Below are 24,958 nucleotides of genomic sequence, written 5' to 3'. Positions count from 1 at the left end.
TAGCCGGCGAGGACCCAAACTTAGTGACGTAACTCTCCCGCAGGACATCCGAAAAACCCCGAAACAAATCTAGTATATATATAACTATATAAGACTTGATGCTTAAAATCAGAGATATTTTGTTAATTTATGTTCAATGTCTAATTGTCTAAGACTCATTTTCCAATATACGATACTCGTGGCCTAAAACTCAAAAACCAAAATCCAAAATCCAAAACTCATCACCAAAATCTGAGAACCATTGCCTGATGCATTAGACTCACTTTCCTATATATGACTTATTGTCTATAGGTAAAATTTATTGTCTGTCTATACACCGTAATTGTAAAAATAAAAAATAAAAAATAAAAAACCATCATGGCGATGTATCGCGTCACACATTATATTTCAACTAAATACCTCGTAGTAAATATCGACAACATAAATATATACTCAGTTTTTGTTCATTTGGAGATCTGTCAATTGAAAATTACATTTGTATTATGTTAAACCCCAATGTTGGTTATATATCGTACAGTAGTAACAATTCCATTTTAAGGTATGAATCCACTAACTCTATAGTTTGGGCTCCAATTGAACCTTAGAGCACTTTAAAGCCCAAACCTGCTCAACTGTCCAAAAAGATATGAAAAAAAAACAATTCGCATTACATTGTTATTTAAATGAAGGCGTATTTTGGGCAATTATAATTTAGACACCAGTATATTACTTTTACACTTATATAAAATCTTTGTACAATACACAAACTATGGTTAAGACGGACTTTTAATAACTTAATTTAAGACAAGTTAAAGTTATCCTAAAACTATTTTTAAAGTTACCCTTATATATACAAAAGTTACCATATTTCTAACATAAATTTTGTTCTTAAAAAACACTTATAATGTATTAGATTAATCATATTATGTTGTATCCATTAGAAATTACATATTAAAATGCAATCAAGTTCATTACAAATTAAAGTTACCCTTACAGGAATTAAAGTTACCATAAAAATTGTTAAAGTCACCCTTATATTGACCGTCTTACAATAAAGTCCGCCTTACACAAGACTTATCGGTGCAAATATCTATTGGGCAAAAAAATAGTTTCACATGTGATATGTTCAATTAATTATGATCATCAATTACTCGTATAATCAATTAGTGTGCTACTCAAACAAGTGTATCCATTTAGACTTTTTGCACTACTCATCTGACATAGTTTGACCAATGTTAGTGATATGCAGAAGAAAATATATAGCTTTATTGGTATTTGTCGAAATTATCTCAATAAATAGTTTATTAATATTCAATTGTTATAATTTATAGTTATTGATAATTAAAGATGTTAGAGTCAAAATTTTACATAACACTTAAATAAAAACAAAGCGAGTATCTACCCAAAAAAATACAAATACAAATAATTGAAAAAAAAGAAAAGAAAAAGCAAGCAAAACCATTGATAAAATTTAGGGAGTATGTTGGCTAAATCAACACATAGGACTATAGGAGTATAAGAGTATTGACATATATCAACATCTACTCATCCATTTAACATGTAACTTGTTAAGGTTCAAAAACCCACCATTTTACACAATTCACAGCCTGCAATCCAATCCTTCAAAATTTTACATTCAATAACCAAATATGGTCAAAATGATGAAAGCATTTAAGATACCAGATCATTAGTAAAAATGGCATTTTCTCTGAAATAACATGGCTATCTACTGTTTACTGCCAGAAAATAACAAACAGCTCATGACTCATACTAAGGTGGTATCTTGGGAGGTAACAAGATGGCAGTTTGCATTTTATTTGTATGTAACACAACAAAATTTACCAGTGAAGTACTTACAGTTTAGGGCTCCACAGTGCATTATTGCTGCACTGCACTTCATAATACGATAACATACTGAATCAGATGTCAGAAAATAATTTATATGATCACAAGAAAAGCTTGAATTTAGCAGAATAGAGACCCCACATATATTCAATTTCAAACTAGGGAGTACTACAAAAACTACCATCAGTTGGTATGGTATCTCTAAAATGTTTCCTTTTTTTACAGCCTTTTACACCACATGGTGATAATTTTAGATATCTGATATTTCTCCTACAAAGTACTACTAAATCTCTTGATGATTCCTAGCTTGCAATAATTGGTACCAAAATATACACATTTCATTGTTTTTTTTTTGGGTCTAGTTTTAATATTACTAAGATATATCTAATCACTGTTCTGGGATATTACTTCGCCGAATTTGAGGAAAAGCTGGGCATCTGAGGTGCTCATTGTAGGGCAGTTGACCATGTGCGGAGCTTTGAGGTTAGCATACTCGTTCATGTACAAGGGCATCTGCGATGGTGGGAGCAGAGGTAATGGGTTAAGAGCTGCTTGTTTGACTGGCGTTTCTGGAACGAAGCTTGTGAGTACACGGGTAACTTCATGCATTGTGGGGCGATCACCGGGCTGTTTCTTGGTGCAGAGGAGCGCGAGTTGGAAAACCTTCTTAACAACTCCAACATCTTTGCAGGTGGCTGTGATCTCTGGATCAACAGTTTCCATGACTGCATTATTTGCTGCCTTGGATAAGATCTACAAATTTTTGGTGTAAAATTGTTAGAGGTTATGCAATAATAGATGAAGCAGAAAGAAACTAACTTAAAGACACTTAGGAGTACTACTATGAAACAACTAGCCAATAAACATCTCCACATCAGTAAACTTTTGGTTAGAAACAAATTTTACAATCTACCACACAAGCATCGCTTTCAAACATGCGAGAAAGGAGTCAAAGAATGTGGATGTATAGAATTTTGATTTAAGGTGATTAAAGCTATCTACCCCTACGCAAACTTCTTCGTTGGACAATGCAAGTATATAAAAGAACAAAATCAAGAGCATATAAAAGATACTTGTAGTCTTTTATCTATTTGTGAGTTGACAGTTGACAATTGGTCAATCCCAAAGATTGCTTGTACTAAAATTCTCTGAGATATGATTCATATTCCCCTTGGTCCCTTTAGTTACTAATCACGGAAACTAGGAGATACTTGACCAAAAGCAGTGGGGGTTAATTTAAAAGATGAGGCTGATATGGTAATGAAATTGTTTTTTAGGCCGGGAGGATCCTAATGTGAGCAAAGGAAAGAGTAAAGCAAGATGTGAATTGTGATTCAAGGAATAAAAGTCCTTTTCATCTCATTCAATATGCATACATGCTTGATTAAAAAGGACAATGGAACACTAAGCATTGAGGAGATTAAAGATAGACGGCTAAACTGACCAGGTGATGCAGATTTGATTCATTGTCCACAGCTTTTCTTCCAGTCAGCAACTCAAGCAGAACAATCCCATAGCTGTAAACATCAGACTTCTCAGTGAGCCGTGAAGTGCGAGCATACTCAGGGTCTATGTATCCAATTGTGCCCATCACATAGGTTGATGTGTGGGACTTTGAGGCGCACACACTCTTGGCAATACCAAAGTCGGTGAGATGTGGTTCAAAGTCCTTGTCAAGTAAGATGTTAGATGACTTCACATCCCTATGGATTATACGAGGGTTGCAGTCATGGTGAAGGTATGCAAGTCCCTGAGCAGCTCCCAATGCTATTCTAAGACGAGTATCCCAGTCTAGCTTTTTCTTCTTTGCGTGCCCTAGGTAAAAGGTAAACCAAAGAGCAGAAAAATCAAAACCTAGTCCAACAATATTAAGTGCAACATGGTGGAGCAAATCACTCCATAATTCAAGTAGCAACAGGAAATACAATGAAAATGGAAGGAAGAAATTAGCCGCACAATGACTGATGAAAGTGCCATCATTTTTCTCAAAATTCTAAGGTCACCCTTTAGACATGCAGTAGTATTAGTAATAATACACATTAAGTGAAGGTGCTATATAAACTTTTTTGAGACGGCCAAACATCAAGTAAATGCTAGTCATCATAAGCATAAATCTGAGCGACATTATTTGAAAGTCCACTAATAAAAGCAAATGTGACTAGGAAACTAGGGGGTCTAACTGACCAAGTGAGGGGGAGGAACCTAGACATGAATAAAGAAAAAGAAAAAAGGGAACACAGCCTCAACAGAAACAAAGACTTGCACAGATGGAAAAATGACATGTTCGGTTTGTAAGGATAATGAAAAAAGGTTACCATGAAGAAGGTCCCAGAGACTCCCATTATCCATGTAATCGTAGAAAAGTAGGTTTCCAGATGGGGAAAGGGAGTATCCCTGCAAGCTAACCAGGTTACGATGCTTTATACTCCCAACTGTCTCAAGCTCTGTCTCAAATTCTTTTAAAGATTGAGGGTAGTGGGAGTAAAGCTTTTTGATAGCCACAGGTTTGCAGTTCTTCAGCACACACTTGTACACAGTACTGGAGGCTCCATAGCCAATTATGTATTTTTCACTCAGGTTCTCTGTCATCCTCATGATGTCATCATATACATGAAGTGCCATGTTCATGTGAAGGATCACTAGCTTTGGTGAAGAATAACTGACCACAGCTGAAATTGGGCAGTAATCATGCGTTAAACAACTTAAGTATGAGAGAACAAGCAACATGGCAATCTATAATTCTACCAAGTTTAAAATTTCAAGCATTAAACCCTTAGATGACATTTACTGAAAAAAGAGAAACAAAATCTTACTGTTCTCCTATTTAAATGTATAATTAATGATGCCCATCAGTAATATCAGAGTATCAGATAGACCTACTCACCATTTTCTTATCCTTAATAGTTGTAGTGTCCAAACAAACCTACTGCTAACCTTGGCAAGATGCATGACCCCTATCAACCTAAATCTATGCTACAGTGCATCCCTTTTTAAGAATTCCCACTGAACCCCAATCCCCAAAACAAGAATTGAGCTGCAGTAAAGAAATATGGCTACATTAAACTTGTGGAGCAGTATCGAAAGTAACCTGGTTTCTCCATCGAACCATCAAAAAATGGAGCCGGTTTTTGAGGACGGCAAGCTGCAACTAGAATCATTAAAAGAATCACAAGTGCGCCCAGAGCAATCCCTAAAATGGCTGCCTTCGGTATAGAAACTGCAAACACACCAAAAGAACATGAGAGAATAAACAAAATACAACTCAAAGTACCCTTCAGGTTAAACAAAAATAACAGCAACTCATTCAAGGAAAAAACAAATGATCACGAGAAAAAGTACACGGGTTACTATGAGAAATGGAAATCAACTTCTGATCGGTAAAATGAAATATGAAATGATAAAGTTACAGATTATAATAACACATGGAACCGCACTGTTTCAATTAGAGGATCATATAGAAAATCCCTTTTGTTCACAGATATCGCCATTTGTAAGTGTACCACATGGATAGAGTTTTATTTTTCTATCATGTATTCAACTTAGAGAAGGCAATCCGAGGAGGTAAGGGTTGAATTGGAAAACCGTCAAATTACATAAAATTACACCCTGACAAAGAATTTAAAGCGAAAGGATTTTTATAAGATTTAAATATTGCTAAACAAGAGGGTTTCCATACAGATCTCATGGTGAAGAGCTACAGAAATATCTAAATAACATAATATACAATATGCAAAACATGAGTCGTGACTACCTAATACATCTCTCCAGCTCACATGCTTTGAAGTTGAAACATTTACCTTTGCTAGCAGTAGGGGGATCATGACAACCTGAACCACGCCAGTATCCACATAGATTAGGGTTTCCATTGAAGCTGTGTAACAATGGCAAGAAACTTACAAGATAAGAACATGAGAAGAGCAGAAGAAATTTTGTAAAATTCAAAGTAAACCCAGCACAAAAAAATTGATTTACATAAACTGATAAACATATACAAGTACAAGCCTACAGGGCAACAGCTTTTACCTGTTTGGTGAGAATCTTGAAAAATTGTTACTTGTTGGAATATCACCAACTAAGTCATTGTACGACACATTTCTGCAATAAAACACATAAATTGATTAGCAGCTGACACAACAAGTCAACATATAGGGCATATTTGATTAGAGATGCCTTTAATTCTTGAGGAAGATGGGGAGGGGGCATAACAAGAAGACTAAAAAAGTAAAAATCTTGGTAAAGAACCTACAAAGTGGCAAGGCTGAGACAATTCATCAGTGACATCACATCTCCAGACAAATTGTTAAATTCCAAACTCCTGCCATCATTTTGTCAGAAAATAAGTCAGAACAAATAGCAAGGAGCATAGAATTAGAGTTATCATCAGGCAAAACTTACAGTGAGAACAAATTCTGCAGCTGACCCAACTCTTGTGGGATTGTACCAGCAATATGGTTACTAGAAAGATCTCTGAAACGCACGGGAAAACTTCAGGTCAGGAGAAACAACTAATCTAAATAGAGTAAAATAGACTGCAGATAGGAAACTCACATGTCCACAATACTCCTGAGATTTCCAAACTCAGCTGGTATAAATCCACCTATATGGTTTCTGCTCAAGTTCCTACAATACAAAGAACAAAATGAGCAACATTAATGAACTTTTTAAACTTTGAAAGGATTAGTATCACCACATGGCATACATACAGCTTAAGAAGATGCTCCAAGTCCCCAAGAGGTGACGGAATGGATCCGCTGATTATGTTATCAGAAAGGTCCCTGAACAAGATCAAAATGTACATAAGTATCATCCTCTATAGGAAACAAGTAAGATATTTCAAAAAGTGAGACTGCACATAGAAACTCACAGCGTATCAAGATTCCCCATTTTAGAGATCTCAAGTGGAATGGGACCTCTTAACTTGTTGGATGAAAGGTTCCTACAGATTGGCTCCGCCAAGTTGATATGTTAGAACTTGAAAACTAATACTAGATAAATAATTCTTCTCGCTAAATTCTCATTAAGTCAAACAGATTAAACACTCACAAGTATGTCATACTCTCCAGCCTTTGGAAGGCAGCTGGGATTGTTCCATTTAACTTGTTGCCATGCAGATTACTGTCGCATAATAAAAGATAAAAGTTACCTATAGATGTTCCAAGACATTAAATAGTTGCAGGGACCAACGTATTGAATGTAACTCACAGGCTATTGAGATTAGCACACGAACTAAGGTTGCCAGGAATGGGTCCTTCGAGTTTGTTGTTGGCAATATTCCTATAAATAAACAGTGTAAGACACTTGGAAGTGATGTGAGCAACCTTTGCTCAGCAGAAATTAGCATGATACAACTTACAGGTCAAACAAGTCCGTAAGCTTCCCCAACTCCGGAGGAATATGTCCAGAGAGCTTGTTATCATTTAGTTCTCTATCAGATTCAAGGAGAAAGGACAATGTTAGTAATGAGTTGAACATATAAATACATCTACAATCAAGGAAATTGTGACATAGAAATCTGGCAATTGTTGAGTTCATTAACACATACAAGTAATGAAGTTTTGTCATATTTCCTAGCTCCGCAGGTATTGAACCAGTTAGCTTGTTACTATGCAAATATCTGCAAAATACAACATTCACTCAAACAGCCCATATAGCAGATTGACAAACATGAAATAGCCAGGAATTGAGTGGGTACTAACAGTTTCTCAGTATAGCTCAAATTCCCCAATATTGGAGGGATTGTCCCAGTCAAATGATTGAAGCTTAAATCTCTGGAGAAAAAAAGAAAAAGAAAAAGAAAAAAAAAAAAAAAAAAGCAGCAAATTAGAATGATAAGAGTGAATAGTAACAACCTTAAAAAAGGTACTCCAAATATCCATAAAGAGCGCTGGATTCACTTAAAGGAAGACTTACAATACTGCAAGAGCCTGCATCAAGCCAATAACCGAAGGAATTTCCCCCGAAAGTTGATTTCCTTGCAATGACCTATCCAAGGAGTGCGATTTGGTTAGAACTTATTTTAATAAAAACCTTTATTTGATTAATTAAAGAGCTGAGATTGCATCTTCATACAAAGTTGCAACTTGCAAAAACCCTATGTTGAATGGAATCTCCCCAGTAAGCTGATTGTATGACAGGTCCCTACAGAATAATTAAGATAAACTTCTTTCAGTGATTGAGCCGCAGAGCAATAAACATAAGGTATCTTAAGTGAAGGTTAGTGACATACAATACTTGGAAGGCAGTACAATTGCCTATACTCTGGGGGATAGTTCCTGTCAAGCTGTTGTTTCTAACATCACTGCAAGATTTAGAAAAAATCATGATATTAGAATACAAATAGGTGACAAAAATGCTTAAACTCCCTATAGAGCCAACATTATAGATGACTTACAAGTACCACAACCCAGTTAGCTGGCACATATCAGGTGAGAGCGATCCGCCCAAATTGTTGCCTCGAAGCCCACTAAATTTCATTGAATAAATATTTCATTAAGTAGTAATAATTTGTTAATTGCCAAATATTTAAAATAGACAATACAATCATACAAGTAGCCATAAACTTGCTCTAAAGTAGCTTCGACAAAAAGCTGGTATACTTACAGATATTGCAAAACCTCATTCCAATATATAAGCCTGGGAATTTCCCCTGTCAAAGAGTTCTGGGCCAGGTCTCTGTAGAAAATCGGTGAATTAGTAGTTTAGTCAAATTCTGAACAACTATGTGCAGATAAGCACACGGCTGCAACTCAAAAGACAGGTTAAGAGCTTTACAAGAGTTTCAAATTTGGAATCTGTGAAAGGGTGGATGGGATTGGGCCTGTCAATTGATTATTCTTCAAAATCCTGGAAGACAATAGACATGAAAAATAAGAAAAGTTTATTCTGCAAAATAACAAAGCAACCAGTTCTTCAGAAAATTCCTTACAATTCTTCCAATTGCTTCAACTTTGATACTGAAAATGGTATATCTCCATAAAGCTCATTGAATGACAAGTCCCTAAGATCAGATGTTCATCAAATTAGTCACGATAACCTTTGCACATAAGACAGTTGGAAGAGCTAGCATCCTAGGGTCCAAGTAATGAAATCAACGGGCAATACTTATTTAATAAAACATACAAGTATGTCAATGAAGAGCAATCACCGATCTCATCAGGTATTTGTCCTGATAGCCTGTTTCGACTAAGATCACTGTTCAAAATCCATCACATATATCAGCACTCAATCATACAAGGTAAGGAAAAATGGAAAAGTATAGCAAAAGGTGGTACAATGTACATTGATAGCAAGCTTTTAAGATCTCCAATAGCCGGTGAAATCTCTCCATCAAGATTTAGCCCTGAAATATTCCTAGATAGATACCACCACCCAAAAGGCAGACAAACATTATAAACTTTACACAACAAACAAATCCAGCATGCAAAACAACCAAATATAATGATAATGACTTGGCTTGACTAACTTAATAAGATAAGAACAAGAAGCACATATATCATGTCTGCATTAGTCGTCACATTATTAGCTCAAATTACACCATCGATGTGACTACTAATTCCGGCCGAGCCCAACGGGGAAGAAGATACAGTTAGAAGACTCACAAGGCGACGATGTTGAAGGTGGCATTGTCACAGGTGACCCCTCTCCATACACAATAATCTGATGATAGTGAATCTGACCAGTCATATAAAACATTATCTACATCCCTAATTGACTTCTTAATCTCCAACAGTGTTGCACCTTTATTAATCCCAAAAGCGAAAACAAGTTAACAACTTAATTAAAGTAATAAATTCATTTCACTAAAATAAAATGACTAGACAGAAAAAGGCATTTCACCTACCCAAATAAAAAGGGAAACAAATAGCAAAAATAACATAAAACTTTGACAAATCTAAAAAGCAAAGATAGAGTTAAAAATCACTCTCAAATGATAAGACTAAACATAAGTACTTCCATCTCTTAAAAAATTAAAATAACGGCTCATTTTGTTGTTACCTATATCAACGACAATTATACCCCCTCTTCTAAAATATAAATCCATCAAAAGCCAATTTATTTTTAAAAAAAGTAAGCGGATAGAGCCGCAAAGGTAGTAACATAGACGGGATTCGATCCGAGGTCTTGGTACGAGTCGTACCATTAATTAAAAAGATGATTAAGGACAAAACAAGAGGATGATTTAGGACAAAAAAGTGACATTATTATATTAATCACACATAAAGTAGGTAAATTAACAATGTTTAGACAAAGACAAAAAACAATTAAAAAATGATTTCAGATATGAGAGAGAAGAAGAAGATGAAGATTATTAGAACTTACCATCGTCAGAATTCACAGAACCCAAACTACAGAGTAGAAGAGAAGCTAGAAAAACCCAAGCTGGAAGACAATGCCGCCATTGTTGGAACCCACAGAAAAATCCTACCTCCATTTTTTTCACTTTTTTTAAATAACAAAGGCTAAAAAACCCCACTAAAATTCCACAATTTTCTGGGTTTTCTCAAGCTCAATCAACCATTTCTACCCAGAAAAAATCCCACCATTTTTTGAACTTTTAGAAATACCCACTAAAGAAAACAACAGAATTCTGGGTAAAATGAAGTTCAATCAACAATTTATCAACTGGGTTTACTATTTTAAGAGAGAGAAAGAGTGAAAACAGAAGAATCACGAAGAACTTGGCAATTTAATTAATTGGGAAATTCTCTCTCATAAAACAACAAACAAAAATCCCCATTTAAACACAATGTACATTGCATTTCCTCCTCTTCAAATCTACCCAGTGCCCAATTCAATGTTCTAGAGATAGAAAGAGAAAATTATGATAAAAGGAAGTAGTCACTGTATAATTAAAAAGAAGAAAAAGACTAGTTTTTCAGCTCTGCAAAATTTCTGGGTTATTATCACACAACACAGCTAGGCTAGTACTCTGCTTTTTACAAATTTTCTCTCTCCTCTAAAACTCAGACAATTGTATTAAATTTGTAGTATATAGGGGAGCTCAGCTGGTAAAAATAGCAATAAATAAATTAAATTTACTAATTATTTTTTCTGAGTATTTTTAAAAATTAATTTTTTATTGAAATTTGAGAGGAGAGAGAAAGAGAGAGAAGTCGCTTTCTTGCTCTGTTTTTTTTTTTTTGGAGGAGAGAGAGAGGAGTCTGAGCATCTGCAGACGCCACCCTTATTACTACTTTTTGGACTTGACAGCGATCCCTCTTTTTTTTTTTTTTTTTTTTTTTTTTTTTTTAGTAATTTAATTAATTATTTTGGAAAATAAATAATTTGCTGTTTTAATGAATAAATTTATGGAGATTGGTAAAATTGAAATAATTGATTTAGTATAAGGTTTGGGTATGGGTATGGGTATGGGTAGTACGTTGTAGAGTGTGGACAATTTTCTCATCATTTTTACATTTATGGTTTGTAGCATTAGTTTGGTAGTTATACTTTTGCCCTTTTCTTTTACCACGAGTACTTGTACCTCTCTTGAATTTATAGGCTCATGGGTCAATTTTTGCCGATAATTACGATTAGACCACTCTTAATGGTGAGCAAAAAAAATGCTCACCCACTCTCTCTCTCTCTACCCACTCTCTTTCTCAACAAATTAATTTTGCTCATGGGCAAATTTTTTTTACAGTTTCTCTCCCAATGGTGAGCAAAAAAAAATGCTCACCCACCACTATCTCTCTCTTACTTTTTCAATACCCCACCATTACTTTCTCTCTCCTACACAACACTTCTTTATTTATTTATTTCATTTATATTTTAACAATGTTACTCCAAATAAATGAAAACTAGTTTAAATTTGTGTAACTTATTTTTTTTATTTTTGTCTTTTTTATCGTTAAAATTTGTCGTAAAATTAAGTATGTTATATAAAAAAAATTGTAAAAAATCGCTCATAATTTGTTAAATGTTTTTATTTATTTTAAAAGCGGTACAATACTAGAGAACAATTACATTTGCAACGTCATGCGTAATTAAACTTAGGAAATAAAATAAACACAACAACTAAAAAATAACTCGACTGCGTACGGAAAAATAGCTACGCCATAGTACTTGGCTTTATTTAAGTCGTCTAAATTCTCCCTAATTACGTGGCCCGTATCGTTGCCAAATATGTTCGACTAAATCACGTTTCAGAGATAGATGAATTTCTCTGTCACGGAGGGAAGCTTTTCGTTGTAGAAATGCGTTGAAGTCAAAGTTGGTAGGTCGACTTACGTTGAATTCAAACGGTGGCGTTGTAGATGTTGATGCTGGTGTTGATTCTTGTTGATCTTCTTCGTAGAAGGCTCTTAGAACTTCGGCTCGAGTGTAGTTGTGGCGCTCATCTTCAACAATTATGTTGTGCATAATGATACATGCTTTCATTATGTCTCGTAGTATGTCCTCATCGTACGCCAGTGACGGTTTTCGTATTATTGCAAATCGAGCTTGCAAAACACCGAATGCTCTTTCAACGTCCTTTCGAGCAGCAGCCTGGTGGTCAGCGAACAATTTATCTTTTTGAAGTTGAGGGGTTGTGATACCCTGAACAAAAGTTGCCCACTTCGGATAAATGTCGTCGGCTAAGTAATATGCCATGTTGTATTCATGGCCGTTAACGGTAAAAATTTACCGGAGGAGCTCGACCATGCAGAACCTCATCGAACACTGGGGAACGGTATAAGACATTTAGGTCATTACAAGATCCAGGGATCCCAAAGAAGGAATGCCATATCCATAAATCCTGATCTGCAACGGCTTCCAGTATTAGCGTTGCTTTCTTGTTCCTACCGGCGTACTGCGTTTTCCATGCCGTTGGACAGTTCTTCCATTCCCAATGCATGCAATCAATGCTGCCTATCATGCCTGGAAAACCGCGCAATTCATTTTGATGCAGTATTCTGGCCAATTCATCAGTTGTAGGGTTTCGCATGTACTCGGTTCCGAACTGCTCAATGACACCGGTACAAAAACGTTGAAGGGCAACTCGAGCGGTTGACTCACTGATCCGAACGTATTCATCCACGGCGTCCGCAGCCATGCCGTAGCCTAACATTCTTATCGCCGCTGTACATTTTTGCAGAGGTGATAAACCTAACCTTCCAGCTGCATCCCTACGCTGCTGGAAGTACACATCACCTTCAACGACCTTGTTCATTATACAAACAAAGGTCGTTGCATACGAAATCTTCTTCTAAATTGGGTGGTGCTGTACACAGGATTATCGAAAAAGTAATCATTAAACAACCTGGCATGTCCAATTTCTCTATCTCTTCTATTCGTACCCCCTCTAGGTTTTTTTGAAGAGTGTTGGGATTGTGTTTGGGGCATGAGGACAGATGGGGGTTGGTTATGTGAAGAGTTCATCAACAAGTTGGTCATATTCTTCAGTATTTGAAGAAGATGAGCTTGAACTTGAGCTTGATGATGGTCTAGAATACATCTCGTATTAAATTGTTACTTGATGAAGGGGTGTGGTTGTGGATATGTGCCATGCCTACTATATACAGCAAAAATATCAAATGAATATGTGGTTACAAATCTGAATGACCACGCCAAGTACAGGAATCAAATTTTCAACCACGGAATAGGTATACTATGCTAGTTGACATTGACAAGTCTTGAGTGCAATAATGTCGGTATCAATGACACAGAGGTAAAGCATTCTGATAAAGTGAATATAGGAAAACGTGGCTATACAATGACAAAGATTTATTGTAATTTTGTCGGTATCAATGACACAAGGTTAAAGCATTCTGATAAAGTGAAATTAGAAAATTGTGACTACACAATGGCAAAGATTTAAAGCAATTATGTCGGTATGAATGGCAACTTAAATCAACTTGTTAAACAACTTGTCATTCAATATTGGAAAATCAGAATACAAGTGTACATCTTACATTGAGATTAACCACACCACTAATACAACTTAAAAATAAAAGACTAAATTGTTCTTAATAAATAAGAGACTACAACCAAATATGCTTAAAGGCCTTGTAATTTACCCAGTAAAAAATTCTTGTACGACTCTTCTTCAGGAGTGAGTGGCGTAGGCAAATTCTTCATAGCTTGCACCATATCAAACCAGGTTTTCATCTTATGGATGTCAAGTTCCTCCCTTTTCCTCTGTTCCTTGTCTTTTTCAATTTTTAATCTCTCTTCCTTCAGAATGGCCTCCCTCTCGCGAATTATAGCGAATTCCTTCATTCGTTCGCTAAGCTCAGACGAACCACTTTCTGTTGCTACTGCTTTCCCTTTACGCTTCGCCTTTGCCTTCTTGACACCCTCGGGTCGCTGTAAACCGCCAGATGAAAAACCATCCGTAGGGGTATCATCCTCTACATCATCTCTGGACCTCTTCCCACTTCCAGCACTACCTTCTTCCTCAGCATCACATGCGGCTTTTCTTTCCTTCAAGGACATTGACCATCTCAGCTTTGGTCTCCACTTTGGATCCTTGTTAAGCATTTCAATTGCGTGTGGAAAAGTGAAATTGCGACCTTGGGTGACATGAAAAAACTTCGCCGCACTTTTCATACGATCAGCTTCATTGTAACCACTCCCTCCCTCCGGAAGTCTACCTGCTTCATCATAGCAAGATATCCATTGTAGTGTGTCCGCTGCCAACCTTCTCCAGTGCGACGTCAGACTCTTAATAGGCCTTGGCGGAATTATATGCGGCTTCTGCGTATGCAAAGTTTGATATGCTGCGTGTACATTGCGCCATAGGCTAGTTGCTTTTTGGCTTGTACTTTTAATAGCATCCTCGCTAATCTGCAAGTACAACCCAATCAGAGCTTCATCTTCCGCAACAGACCAAATACGGGTAACTCGTGCAGGAACCTGGTTGGGTTCCAACAAGCGAACTGGTGGAGGATGATACTGCGGCGTCTTTGGTACGCTTTCCTCTTCGCTCTCATCGAAGAGTGTGTTACTACCAAGATCAGTTTCAGGTGTACGATCTTCATTAGCACGGTTTTGTAGGGGAACCTCAGTGGTTGTCTGATGCAGTGGAGGTGGTTGCGACGACATATTGCCATTCTTTGCAAGAACAATTGAAACTCGGGATTAGTTAGGAAATCATCACTAAAACCCGAAAATTGTTGACGGAAATTTGGGTTGTTTGGATCCATTAAAAGATTCTGCATAAAAAAACAAAAGATAAATATCGTTACAAACATTTACTCAAAAAACAAATTAAAATGATAAATAATGCAAAAAAATATCAACAACTTTCTTCAATTGCATAATGCAATTACATTACATGCCATACAATATATTTTTTTCCTCACAAAATAACATATATACTAATTTTAACACATAACTACATGTACATATTAAAGAAAAAAATTAATCAATACTTGCAACACTTTAACAACTATGAATTTAGAAATTTCTTGAGAAAATATACACCACTTTGTTTAATTACATAATGCAATATAATTTCGTGGCCTATCATATTGATTTTTTTCCAAAAAACCAAACATATACTAATTTTATTATGTAACTACATTTATATATAGCAAAAAAAATTAACCAATAATTGCAACACTTTAAATAACTACAAATTTAGTAATGTATGGAGAAAATATACACAACTTTGTTTAATTACATAATGCAATTTAATTTCGTGGCCTATAATTTTTGTTTTCCACAAAATCAAATATATACTAATTTTATTACGTAACTACATTTATATATAGCAAAAAAAATTAACCAATAATTGCAACACTTTAATAACTACAAATTTAGAAATTTATGGACAAAATATACACAATTTTGTTTAATTACATATTGCAATATAATTACATGGCCTACAATTTTATTTTATTTTTAAAAAAAATCACACATAGACTACTTATATTATGTAACTGATTTTAAAAATTAAATAAAATTTTTTTACCTCAATATGGCTGAATTGCAAGAACAATATTCTTCCACAAATTTAAGATACTTTTAAGAAAATTAAAATTTCGAGGATTTTAAAGTGTTTACGAAATTATATCAAAATGCATGTCTATTTATAGAGAATTTAATTTTATGACCGTTGGTAATTTTTTTTCTTTTACAAAGTATATTTTTCTGAAAATGCATTATAAATAAATAATCGTTGTAAAACGGCTAGTATTTTCTGATTGACTAGCTTGCTGCCAACGCCACGTGTCGCGCCCGGATTCGCTGTCACTGCTGCACGCGTCAGAGCTGAAGCTTTTTTTTTTTTTTAAAAATTTCAACCTCAAAACGACTCGTTTTGAGGCGTGGGTTTGAGGCAGCTCCATCAAAACGCGTCGTTTTGATGGTGGGGTGTCCGAATTTTTTTGCTTTGTCAGCCACGTGTGGGGCCCACTTAAGTTACTGTTCATCCCAAAAAATGCTCAAGTTTTGAGCTTTTTTATAAATGCTCATGAGCTTTTTTTCCCTTTTTCCTTTTCCTCACCATTGTAAGCCTTGAGTATTTTTTTTCCTCACAAAAAATGCTCATGAGCAAAAAAAAAAACTCACCATTGCTAGTGCTCTTAGGTAATGCAACGTACCTTCTCCGTTTTTTATATAGTTATACAATTGTACGGAGTAATTATATATTTTGGTGCTATTTGGTTCACTTGGGAATTAGAACTTCCCATGAATTGCAAATTTATAGAAATTAAGTTCCTATAATCAAATTCATGAAAATTTCATAAAATTGTTTGGTTAACAATGAGGTTAGTAACTTTCCATGGGAATTTCTACTTACCTAGGGGGGTTAAGTAAGTAAGTTCCTATATTTTGTGGGAACTCAAAATTCCTAGGAAGTTTCACCTCCATTTCAACAAATTTTTGTCAACCAAACAACACATAAAACTTGCAATTCCTAGCAAGTCTCACTTTCCATGTTTTTTTTTGTCAAACAAACAAGCCCTTTGTATATATGAGTATGTTTTACTATATGAATACTAAGTAAAAATGTGAAAACTTGTTAGATTTGTCTTAATATTTTTTAATTGTCAATTTTTTAAAATATTTGATTGTTGATTAATCAAAATAGTAATGATTTTATTTTATGTATTGGCGGCTACATCTAAATCAAAAAAATAGAAAGTCGAAGTAATTATATTTTTTGTGTATGTAGGTAAGAAAAAAATATATCTTTCTTTCAAAAAAAAATAAGTACTGTACTAAAATATCTCTTACTAATCAATTTTCTTCTTCACGGATTAGAATTATGAGGGGGGAAATTACACGATCAAATATTTACCATTAGGATAGGTCTTATTTGATTATGAAGTATTTCGTTTTATTCCCATGTGGCTACGTTTCTATTTGATTAGACAAATTATGTATGGAGTATGAATTTATGTTATGAGGACTTGGCGGGTCTTGATCGCACCTGCAACTAGGAGAGAAAGTCCACTTCACAAGTTCAAAAGAGGTACCATTCAAAACTATATGGGAATAAGAGGATAAGCTCCATAACATTACAAAGTTGTAAGTATAAATCTTTCTTATTTTATCAATGTGGGACACTTACATGTATTGTTTAGAAAGTTTATAATTTAACAGTATTATATTACGTATATCCTTCGTACAAACTTACAAGGGTATTTTTGCTATAAAGTTTTGGGGTGATTTGGTTTGATCCAAAGAAAAACAAAAACTTGTGAGATAAAAACAGGAGAGGGGACTGAATTAGAAAATTTGGTTCAAGTGGATTGAAAAAATAAATTTTAAAAAATAAATAAATAAATAAAAATTAAAACACCTTTCAATTTGGTTCAAGTGGATTGAAAAAATAAATTTAAAAAAATAAATAAATAAAAATTAAAACACCTTTCATCCCTGCAATCCTGCGTCCTCATTACTAGGAGTAATTATATCAGCATGAATTAATAAATTTGTCATTATAATAATACCTTTGAATATACCCTTTATATATATATATATATATATATACACCTCAATATATTTTTAACATATTTATTGTTAGTAAGGAAAAGGTTCTTATTGAGTTTGGGTTAGCGAGGTAGACACTTTGCGAATGGGGATGAGAATAAGGAACGAATCTCATCCCAAAATACCTTTAGTGGAGTTTGATCCAACAACTTATTATGCAAATTTTTCTATTAGACTAAGCTTTGCTTAATACAAAACATATACTTTTAACTTGGTTCCTAAATAATGAACATCATTTATCACACTTAAAATATCCTTAAAAACTTATAATACAACAAATATATTTTGACTGATAATATCTTTGATTACTACGGAGTTATAAATATAGATTATAAAAAATTGATAGAGTATTCGAAACTTAAACATTAAAATCTATAACTAACTAGGTTAAAGTTGCTAAATATTTTTGACAATAATATTACAAATAAAGTATATAAAAGATATTCAGAAATATTTCATTTGGGTATATATGGAATATGATTGTTAAACTGGAAACAAAATATCATAAGGTATAAATAGTTTATTTATAAATTTTGCAAAAACAAACCAAAAAAAAAAAAAAAAAAAAAAGCGAAAAAGGTGGGAAAATCCTTCACAAGGCAAATGATTAGGGGATTTTGCTCCCACCAATCGGAGTGCGCCACGTGGGCCAATCAGGTCCTGCCAAGTGTCCCCCAGTTGGAACTGTCAGGGCTTGCCACGTGGCACACGCTTATTCGTCCACCTTGGACCTATTATGTCATGACACGTGGCATACTCCATGCCTAATGGAGAAACCGGCCACCCAGGCCCAACTTACGAGGGAAGCCCAATCAGCCCTAGGTTAACCTAAACCTAAGATTGGCACGTTTCCCAAGGTTATAAATACCTCCCTTAATCCTTATTAAGGGGGATTACGGAGATAACAGGCTGATCACGCTAACAAAGCAGATTACGCTAAAAACTCACATTAAACACTCTCACCTAGAGAGACCTAATCACTTTAATTTCCGCATTAATTACTCCTTAATCAAGTAATAACTTGACCGTTGGAGGCGGAGCTCCCACCACCAGGAGTCTCCGTTGTTTTGCAGGTACAGGCGTCCGGTTCCAGTCTCGGAATTGTAACTCTCCCGTAGGACATCAGAAAACCCCGAAACAGTAATGACGAGTGTCATAGAAGGATTCGCTTTTAGTATAGGTTAATAGATAAATACTAAAATAGCAACCGTTGATATCATCCTATTATAAAATCAGACACATGTCATGTTGCCCATTAATAAAATTTCCCTCCAAGACTATAAATGATGTCATCATTTTATGATTTTTATTAAAATTCTGGTTAGCTATATTATTACTCCGTATTAGTATCAACTAGATGAACCCCGTGCGACGCACGTTTTGTTCGTATTTTTTAAAACAAATATTTTTTTGTATTTATGTGATAAATTTGTTATTTTATTCGTTGTACATAGTATATCATTTAATATTTTTATTTTAAAATAAATTGTAAATTTCCTCTCATTCATTATACATTTAGATGAAATTCCTAATCTCAAAAGATAATATATTACATTTAATTAATTTCAACTTTAAAATCTCATTCGCCAATTTTGCTTATGTGGTATTTGAGTTATTTAATTCTAAAAGAATTTACAAATCTCTTATTTGATTGGTTATAACTAAAATTTATAATCCTGCATGGCGTGTTAAGAAACTTTTATCCTATGTGGCTCTCTAAAAACTTGGGAAAAAACTCCCCTTTTTGTATATACTAGATTTAAACCCGTGCGAATCGTGCGATACATGGGTTTTATTCATAGTTAAACTTAACACTTAATATTTAATCTAAATAACAAAATATTAATACACAATATTACTATTTTTTTTGGTCTTATATAATTAAGGTTCACATAAGTTCCACTTGATCGTGCCACTTGATAAGTTGCATAATTAAACTCGCCCCCTTGATTACAAAATTAACATCCTTTCAAGAATTTCATGGTGTTCAAATTCTAAAATATGCTTCTTTGCGTGCAGAAGTTTTCTATTTAATTGTGTGAAACATTAGATGAGTTTATATAGGATTTAAAAAAATACTAAATTAAAAGCGGTGATAAAGTTTATTAGATATGATAAATTTTATTAACGTAGAACTAAATCTTTTGGCCGAATAAATGATAAATGATGAACTTTTTTTTTTTTGCTCGAAAAAAGAGAAAACATATATATTTAGTTTCAATGATTTTTTCTTATTTTTTGTATCTAATCTAAAACTGATATTTTCATAATTGAACGTGATTTTAATATTTTTTTTAATTAGTATTATTTTGCAAAGAATATTTTTAAAATCACTTCTCATTTTTTTTTTATCTAATCCAATTTTGTTTTGAAAAAATGAATTGAACGTGAATTTCATTTTTTAATTTAAATAGTTTTTTTGTACATATATGCGAAATAAAATAAATTCTCTTAGATAAAATTTTCAAATTTACAAGATTATAAGTTATTTTTATAATAAATTTAAACCTTTAATTTTAATCCAACGTGGCGCTTTAAATTAATAATCCCATGTAACGCTCTAAAAATACTAATCCTACATGTTGCTCTAAATTTTTTTAAAAAATTAAATAACTACATGGCTCTTTAAAAAATCGGGAAAAAACGGGCGATGCCCATATAGTTGATAAAGTTTTAGGATAAACTTTTTAGCTTGAATGTTAAAAAAGGTCATATCCTTTATTTAACAGTCTACTTTTGGCAGCTTTGTTTGTAAAGCTATGTATTGACTTGAAATTAATTTTATTGAACTTAAATTATTTTTCACTGAACTGATTTTTTTTTTTTTTTTACCGGACTAAAATTATTTTTACTGATCGATTCTCTATTTTTTAAAAAATATATATTATAAGTGGATAATTATTTTAAAGAACTTTTTAAAACGAATTTTATGATGGAAATAGAATCGAGTTATAGGATATTATTTAAAAGTGATGATTAATTTTGTATAAATGAAATATTAGTAGTATATCGATAATAAAACTCTATACAATATTTTTATCTTACAAAATCTAATCTAATGTGGCATATAATCTTATCACAATAATATCTATTAGTCACCTACTTGGTGTGACACTTAGCGAAAAACTGGAATGCCAAGTGTCGTGCCCGAGCGATACCTAGGTTGTATATTGAATTTTAGGATAAACCTTTTGGCTTGAATGTTAAATACGATCATATAATCTCTTTTGACAATGCGGGATATTTAGACATGCGATATCATACTTAAATTACTTTTACTAAACTGAAAGTATTTTTACCGATTAAAACTTATTTTTACTAATTCTCTATTATTTTAAATATATTATAAATGGATCTTATTTTAATGAACTTTTTAAAACGAATTTTATGATGGGAATAGAACCGAGTTATTAGATTTTTGTTAAAAGTTATGATTAATTTTGTATATATAAAATATTATTAGTATATTGATAATAAAACTCCATACAACATTTTTATCTTCAAAAATTTATCTAAAATTCGATTATTTGGCATCACATGTGTCACAATAATATCTATTTGTCGCCCATGTGGCACGACATTTGGTGAAAAACTGAATGCCAAATGTTGTTGTCTCGTGACCTGGCTGCGAGACCGGCTTTATTTATTAGTGATATTGATATGATAGTGTACTTTTTTAAAAAATATATTTAATTTATCAAAAAGGATTATTCAAATAATATTTTTTTTGAACAGGTTATTCAAATACTATAAAATAAGATATCTACGTTATTATTGACTTGAAATTATTTTTACTAATTAAAACTTAATTTTACTAATTCTCTATTAATTTTTAAATAAATTAAATATATATAAATGGATCTTATTTTAAAGAACTTTTTTAAAACGAATTTTATAATGGAAATAGAATTGAGTTATAAGGTATTTATTAAAAATTGTGATTAATTTTGTATACATGAAATATTAGAAGTATATCGATAATAAAACTCTATATAACAATTTTATCTTAAAAAAGTTATCTAAAATTCGCTTAGTTAGCATCATATGTATCACAATAAAACCTATTTGTCGCCTACGTGGCGCGACACTTGGCGAAAAACTGGAATGCCAAGTGTCGTTGTCTCGTGGCCTGGCTGCGAGACCGACTTTATTTATAGTGACTAGTTTTGTGCCCGGGCGAAGCCCAGATTGTTGATAAAATTTTATGATAAACTTTTTGGCTTAAATGTTAAAAACGTTAATATAGACCTTCATATCACTTATATTTATATAATAGTAAATAGGTATCTATGTTATTATTGACTTGAGATTTTTGTTATTGAACTAAAATTATTTTTATGAAACTGAAAATATTTTTATCATACTAAAATTAGATTAAAACTTATTTTTACTGATTCTCTATTATTTTTTAAAAATATTATAAATGGATCTTATTTTAAATAACTTTTTAAACTAAATTTTATGATGAAAATAGAACCGAGTTATAGGATATATATTAATAATTTATAATAATTTTGTATATATGAAATATAAGAAGTATATCGATAATAAAACTCTATACAACGTTTTTATCTTAAAAAATCTATCCAAATTGGCTAGCTTAGCATCATATGTGTCACAATAATTTCTATTTATCACTTGCGTGGCCCAACACTTGCGAAAAACTGAAATGCGAAGTGTCGCTGTCTCTGCTCGGGCAATGCCCGTATTGTTGATAAAATTGTAGGATAAACTTTTTGGCTTTTGATAAAGCAGGATATTTAGACATACGATATCCTATCACTTATTTATGGAATAAAAACTTTTGTATACATCCAATATACAGTAATATTACTGTACATTGAGGTAACTTTTATTGAATTTAGGGTAACTTTTAGACTTTTTTGGGTAATTTTTATCAATACAACATAAATAACTTTTATTAATATTAGGGTAACTTATATATACTGGGTAACTTTCATTCATTAAGGGTAACTTTTGATCGTTTTAAGATAACTTTATAACAGATGTACAATATTTTAATGTACATCCGATTTTTTTTTTAAATGTTTGTTTTTATAGAATAGTGTACTTTTTGTAGTTTTGTTTGTAAATTGATAAATATGTTATTATTGACTTGAAATTATTGTTATTGAACTTAAATTGTTTTTACCGAAATGAAAGTATTTTTACCAAATCAAAATTATTTTTACTGATTCTCTATTATTTTTTTTAACTAAATTAAATATTTTATAAATGGATCTCATTTTTAAGAACTTTTTGAAACGAATTTTATAATAGAAATAAAATCGAGTTATAGGATATTTATTAAAAGCTACGATAAATTTTGTATATATGAAATATTAGAAGTATAGTGATAATAAACTTTATACAACATTTTTTATCTTAGAAAAATCTATCCATCTATTTTAGAAACATATGTGTCACAATAATGCATGTCTGTCGCCTACGTGGCGCGACACTTGGTGAAAAACTGGAATGACAAGTGTCGCTGTCTCGTGGCCAGACTGCGAGACCGACTTTATTTATTAGTGATATATGATATTAGATTTCCGAAAAACAATTTAATTTTCTCTAACAATAATAATTAAACTTTTTTTTCTTCAGGTATCCATTTCATTATTTAATTTTTCTATGAGTTCAAAATATTAAATATTGATATATTAATTATTTTGAGATATTTTTTTTTTAAAATTTTGATATGAAAAAATGAAAAATTTATTTATTCAAATCGTGCATCGCACAAGACTAAACTAGTGACCATAACAAAATTAAAATCATGCCAAATTATGTCAAGAGTTTAGTTTGCTTAAATCATGACTTAACATATTCAAACAAACTAAATTAAGATAAAATAATTAAACTTAAACAAGATGAATTTCGAGCGTAATAAATTGAATCAAACAAATTAAAGCCTAATACTCCATAATAGTGTAATACGGAGTACTACTACTACTTGTATTACTGTAGTAAAAATAGGTTAAAATTCGAAGGAAAAAATAAACGCAATACAAAGAGATTTCAAGTGTAGTGGGTAAAAATAGAGAAGATGGAAAAAGGGAGTGAGGGATATGCACTATACAGCAAAGAGGTGGGACCCAGAAAGGTCCAAATCAAATCAAACAGTACAAAATATCCAGAAATCATATCATCAAAAAAAAGAAAAAAAGTTGATAAAAATAATGATTTAGTGAATTGGGGTGGGGTAAATTTACTGTATTTACCACTGGGAATTATGCAAAAGTTACTCCACTCTTTTTTTCTATCCTTCCCTCGGAAGGTCACTTGTCCCATCTTCTCACTTTTTCCTTTTATTAAATAATACCCTCTCCCTTTTTTTTTTTTATAACCTACAGTTGGGAAATTCTACTATTTATAGATTATCATTGACTTAATTTTTTGTACCAATATATAATATATAAATATAATCATATAATGTGTTGTTGGATTTGTCATAATGTCTACTTTTACAAATTATTTTTTTTCATAATTTTTACTAACCTCTAATTAAAGATATTAATGATCAAAGTTATGTCTTGACAAATGGGCAAATTCAACTCTAACTAAAAAAAAAAGGGGAGTATTATTGGGAGGGGCATGCAATTTCCAATATTTGCAAATATACAATGAGCACTCAGAATTGCACTTCCTCCTCTCATTTTCAACTCCTCCATACATTTTCATTATTATCGTTGATACTCCCATATTTAACCCATGTTTAGTTCACATTATTTTATACAAGTAATTTTATTACTTACGGATAGAGCCGTTATTGGTGAACTTGGTTGCAACCCGATTAACTTAATTTGCTTGGGATTTGACTATCAATTTTGAGCCGACTTGTTCATACCCGCTACTCAATTAACCCAACTTGTTTAGAACCCAATTTGATTTTGATCCGACCTAGTTCAATCCACTACTCGATAAAACCCAACTTATTTAGTAATTAACTCGATTATGACCTAAAGACTTATACTAGGTTGAGGTATCAATCCCAAAGAGGACTATATCTACTACTGGGCTCATGTTAAACTAAGGTGTTACATAAACTGGCTAAATTTGTTTTCAATCCGAGCTAGTTCAACTCAAACTGATTATGATTGACCTGAACACATTACAACCTGACTTGATTAGAACTCGACCCAAAAGGAAACCGCAATAAAAAAGAAAATCAAGCTGAGTCGACCTGATAATTTTCAAAACCGACTCC

The 24,958-nt window shown here is 32.8% G+C and overlaps 4 protein-coding genes across 4 annotated transcripts; all 4 read right to left on the bottom strand.

The window, feature by feature from the left end:
• Nucleotides 1-1,943: 1,943 nt before the first annotated feature.
• LOC110710156 (LRR receptor-like serine/threonine-protein kinase ERECTA) lies at nt 1,944-10,881 on the bottom strand. Its single transcript, XM_021888418.1, has 27 exons — nt 10,144-10,881; nt 9,423-9,561; nt 9,103-9,174; nt 8,944-9,015; nt 8,750-8,821; nt 8,596-8,667; nt 8,425-8,496; nt 8,216-8,287; nt 8,051-8,122; nt 7,894-7,962; nt 7,735-7,806; nt 7,521-7,592; nt 7,367-7,438; nt 7,178-7,249; nt 7,027-7,098; nt 6,868-6,939; nt 6,689-6,760; nt 6,528-6,599; nt 6,373-6,444; nt 6,220-6,291; nt 6,071-6,139; nt 5,848-5,919; nt 5,622-5,695; nt 4,913-5,041; nt 4,140-4,493; nt 3,269-3,639; nt 1,944-2,577 (listed from the first exon to the last, which is right to left on the bottom strand). Exons 1-27 carry the CDS (start codon nt 10,253-10,255, stop codon nt 2,209-2,211), a joined length of 2,982 nt encoding a protein of 993 aa, XP_021744110.1. The 5' UTR covers nt 10,256-10,881; the 3' UTR covers nt 1,944-2,208.
• Nucleotides 10,882-11,919: 1,038 nt separating this feature from the next.
• Nucleotides 11,920-12,417, bottom strand: LOC110710211. Its single transcript, XM_021888482.1, has one exon. It carries the CDS (start codon nt 12,415-12,417, stop codon nt 11,920-11,922), a length of 498 nt encoding a protein of 165 aa, XP_021744174.1.
• A 16-nt stretch (nt 12,418-12,433) lies between these two features.
• LOC110710210 lies at nt 12,434-12,976 on the bottom strand. Its single transcript, XM_021888481.1, has one exon. The coding sequence runs from the start codon at nt 12,974-12,976 to the stop codon at nt 12,434-12,436; it is 543 nt and encodes a 180-aa protein (XP_021744173.1).
• Nucleotides 12,977-13,803: 827 nt separating this feature from the next.
• On the bottom strand, nt 13,804-14,850 carry LOC110710209 (glutathione S-transferase T3-like). The gene has a single exon (XM_021888480.1). It carries the CDS (start codon nt 14,848-14,850, stop codon nt 13,804-13,806), a length of 1,047 nt encoding a protein of 348 aa, XP_021744172.1.
• Between the last annotated feature and the right edge of the window lie 10,108 nt (nt 14,851-24,958).

Source organism: Chenopodium quinoa, unplaced genomic scaffold (assembly GCF_001683475.1).
Source record: "Chenopodium quinoa cultivar QQ74 unplaced genomic scaffold, ASM168347v1, whole genome shotgun sequence".
In the NCBI taxonomy this organism is placed as follows: domain Eukaryota; kingdom Viridiplantae; phylum Streptophyta; class Magnoliopsida; order Caryophyllales; family Amaranthaceae; genus Chenopodium; species Chenopodium quinoa.
Note: the sequence above shows the minus strand (reverse complement) of the source record. Positions and strands in the feature narration are given on the sequence as shown.

Coding starts and splice junctions, on each gene's coding strand:
- LOC110710211 (XM_021888482.1), bottom strand. CDS start 12,417: ATGGCATATTACTTAGCCGACGACATTTATCCGAAGTGGGCAACTTTT.
- LOC110710210 (XM_021888481.1), bottom strand. CDS start 12,976: ATGAACAAGGTCGTTGAAGGTGATGTGTACTTCCAGCAGCGTAGGGAT.
- LOC110710209 (XM_021888480.1), bottom strand. CDS start 14,850: ATGTCGTCGCAACCACCTCCACTGCATCAGACAACCACTGAGGTTCCC.
- LOC110710156 (XM_021888418.1), bottom strand. CDS start 10,255: ATGGAGGTAGGATTTTTCTGTGGGTTCCAACAATGGCGGCATTGTCTT. Junction 8,123..8,215: donor CTAACTGGGTTGTGGTACTT/GTAAGTCATCTA, acceptor TAAATCTTGCAG/TGATGTTAGAAACAACAGCT. Junction 7,250..7,366: donor ATGACAAAACTTCATTACTT/GTATGTGTTAAT, acceptor TGAATCTGATAG/AGAACTAAATGATAACAAGC.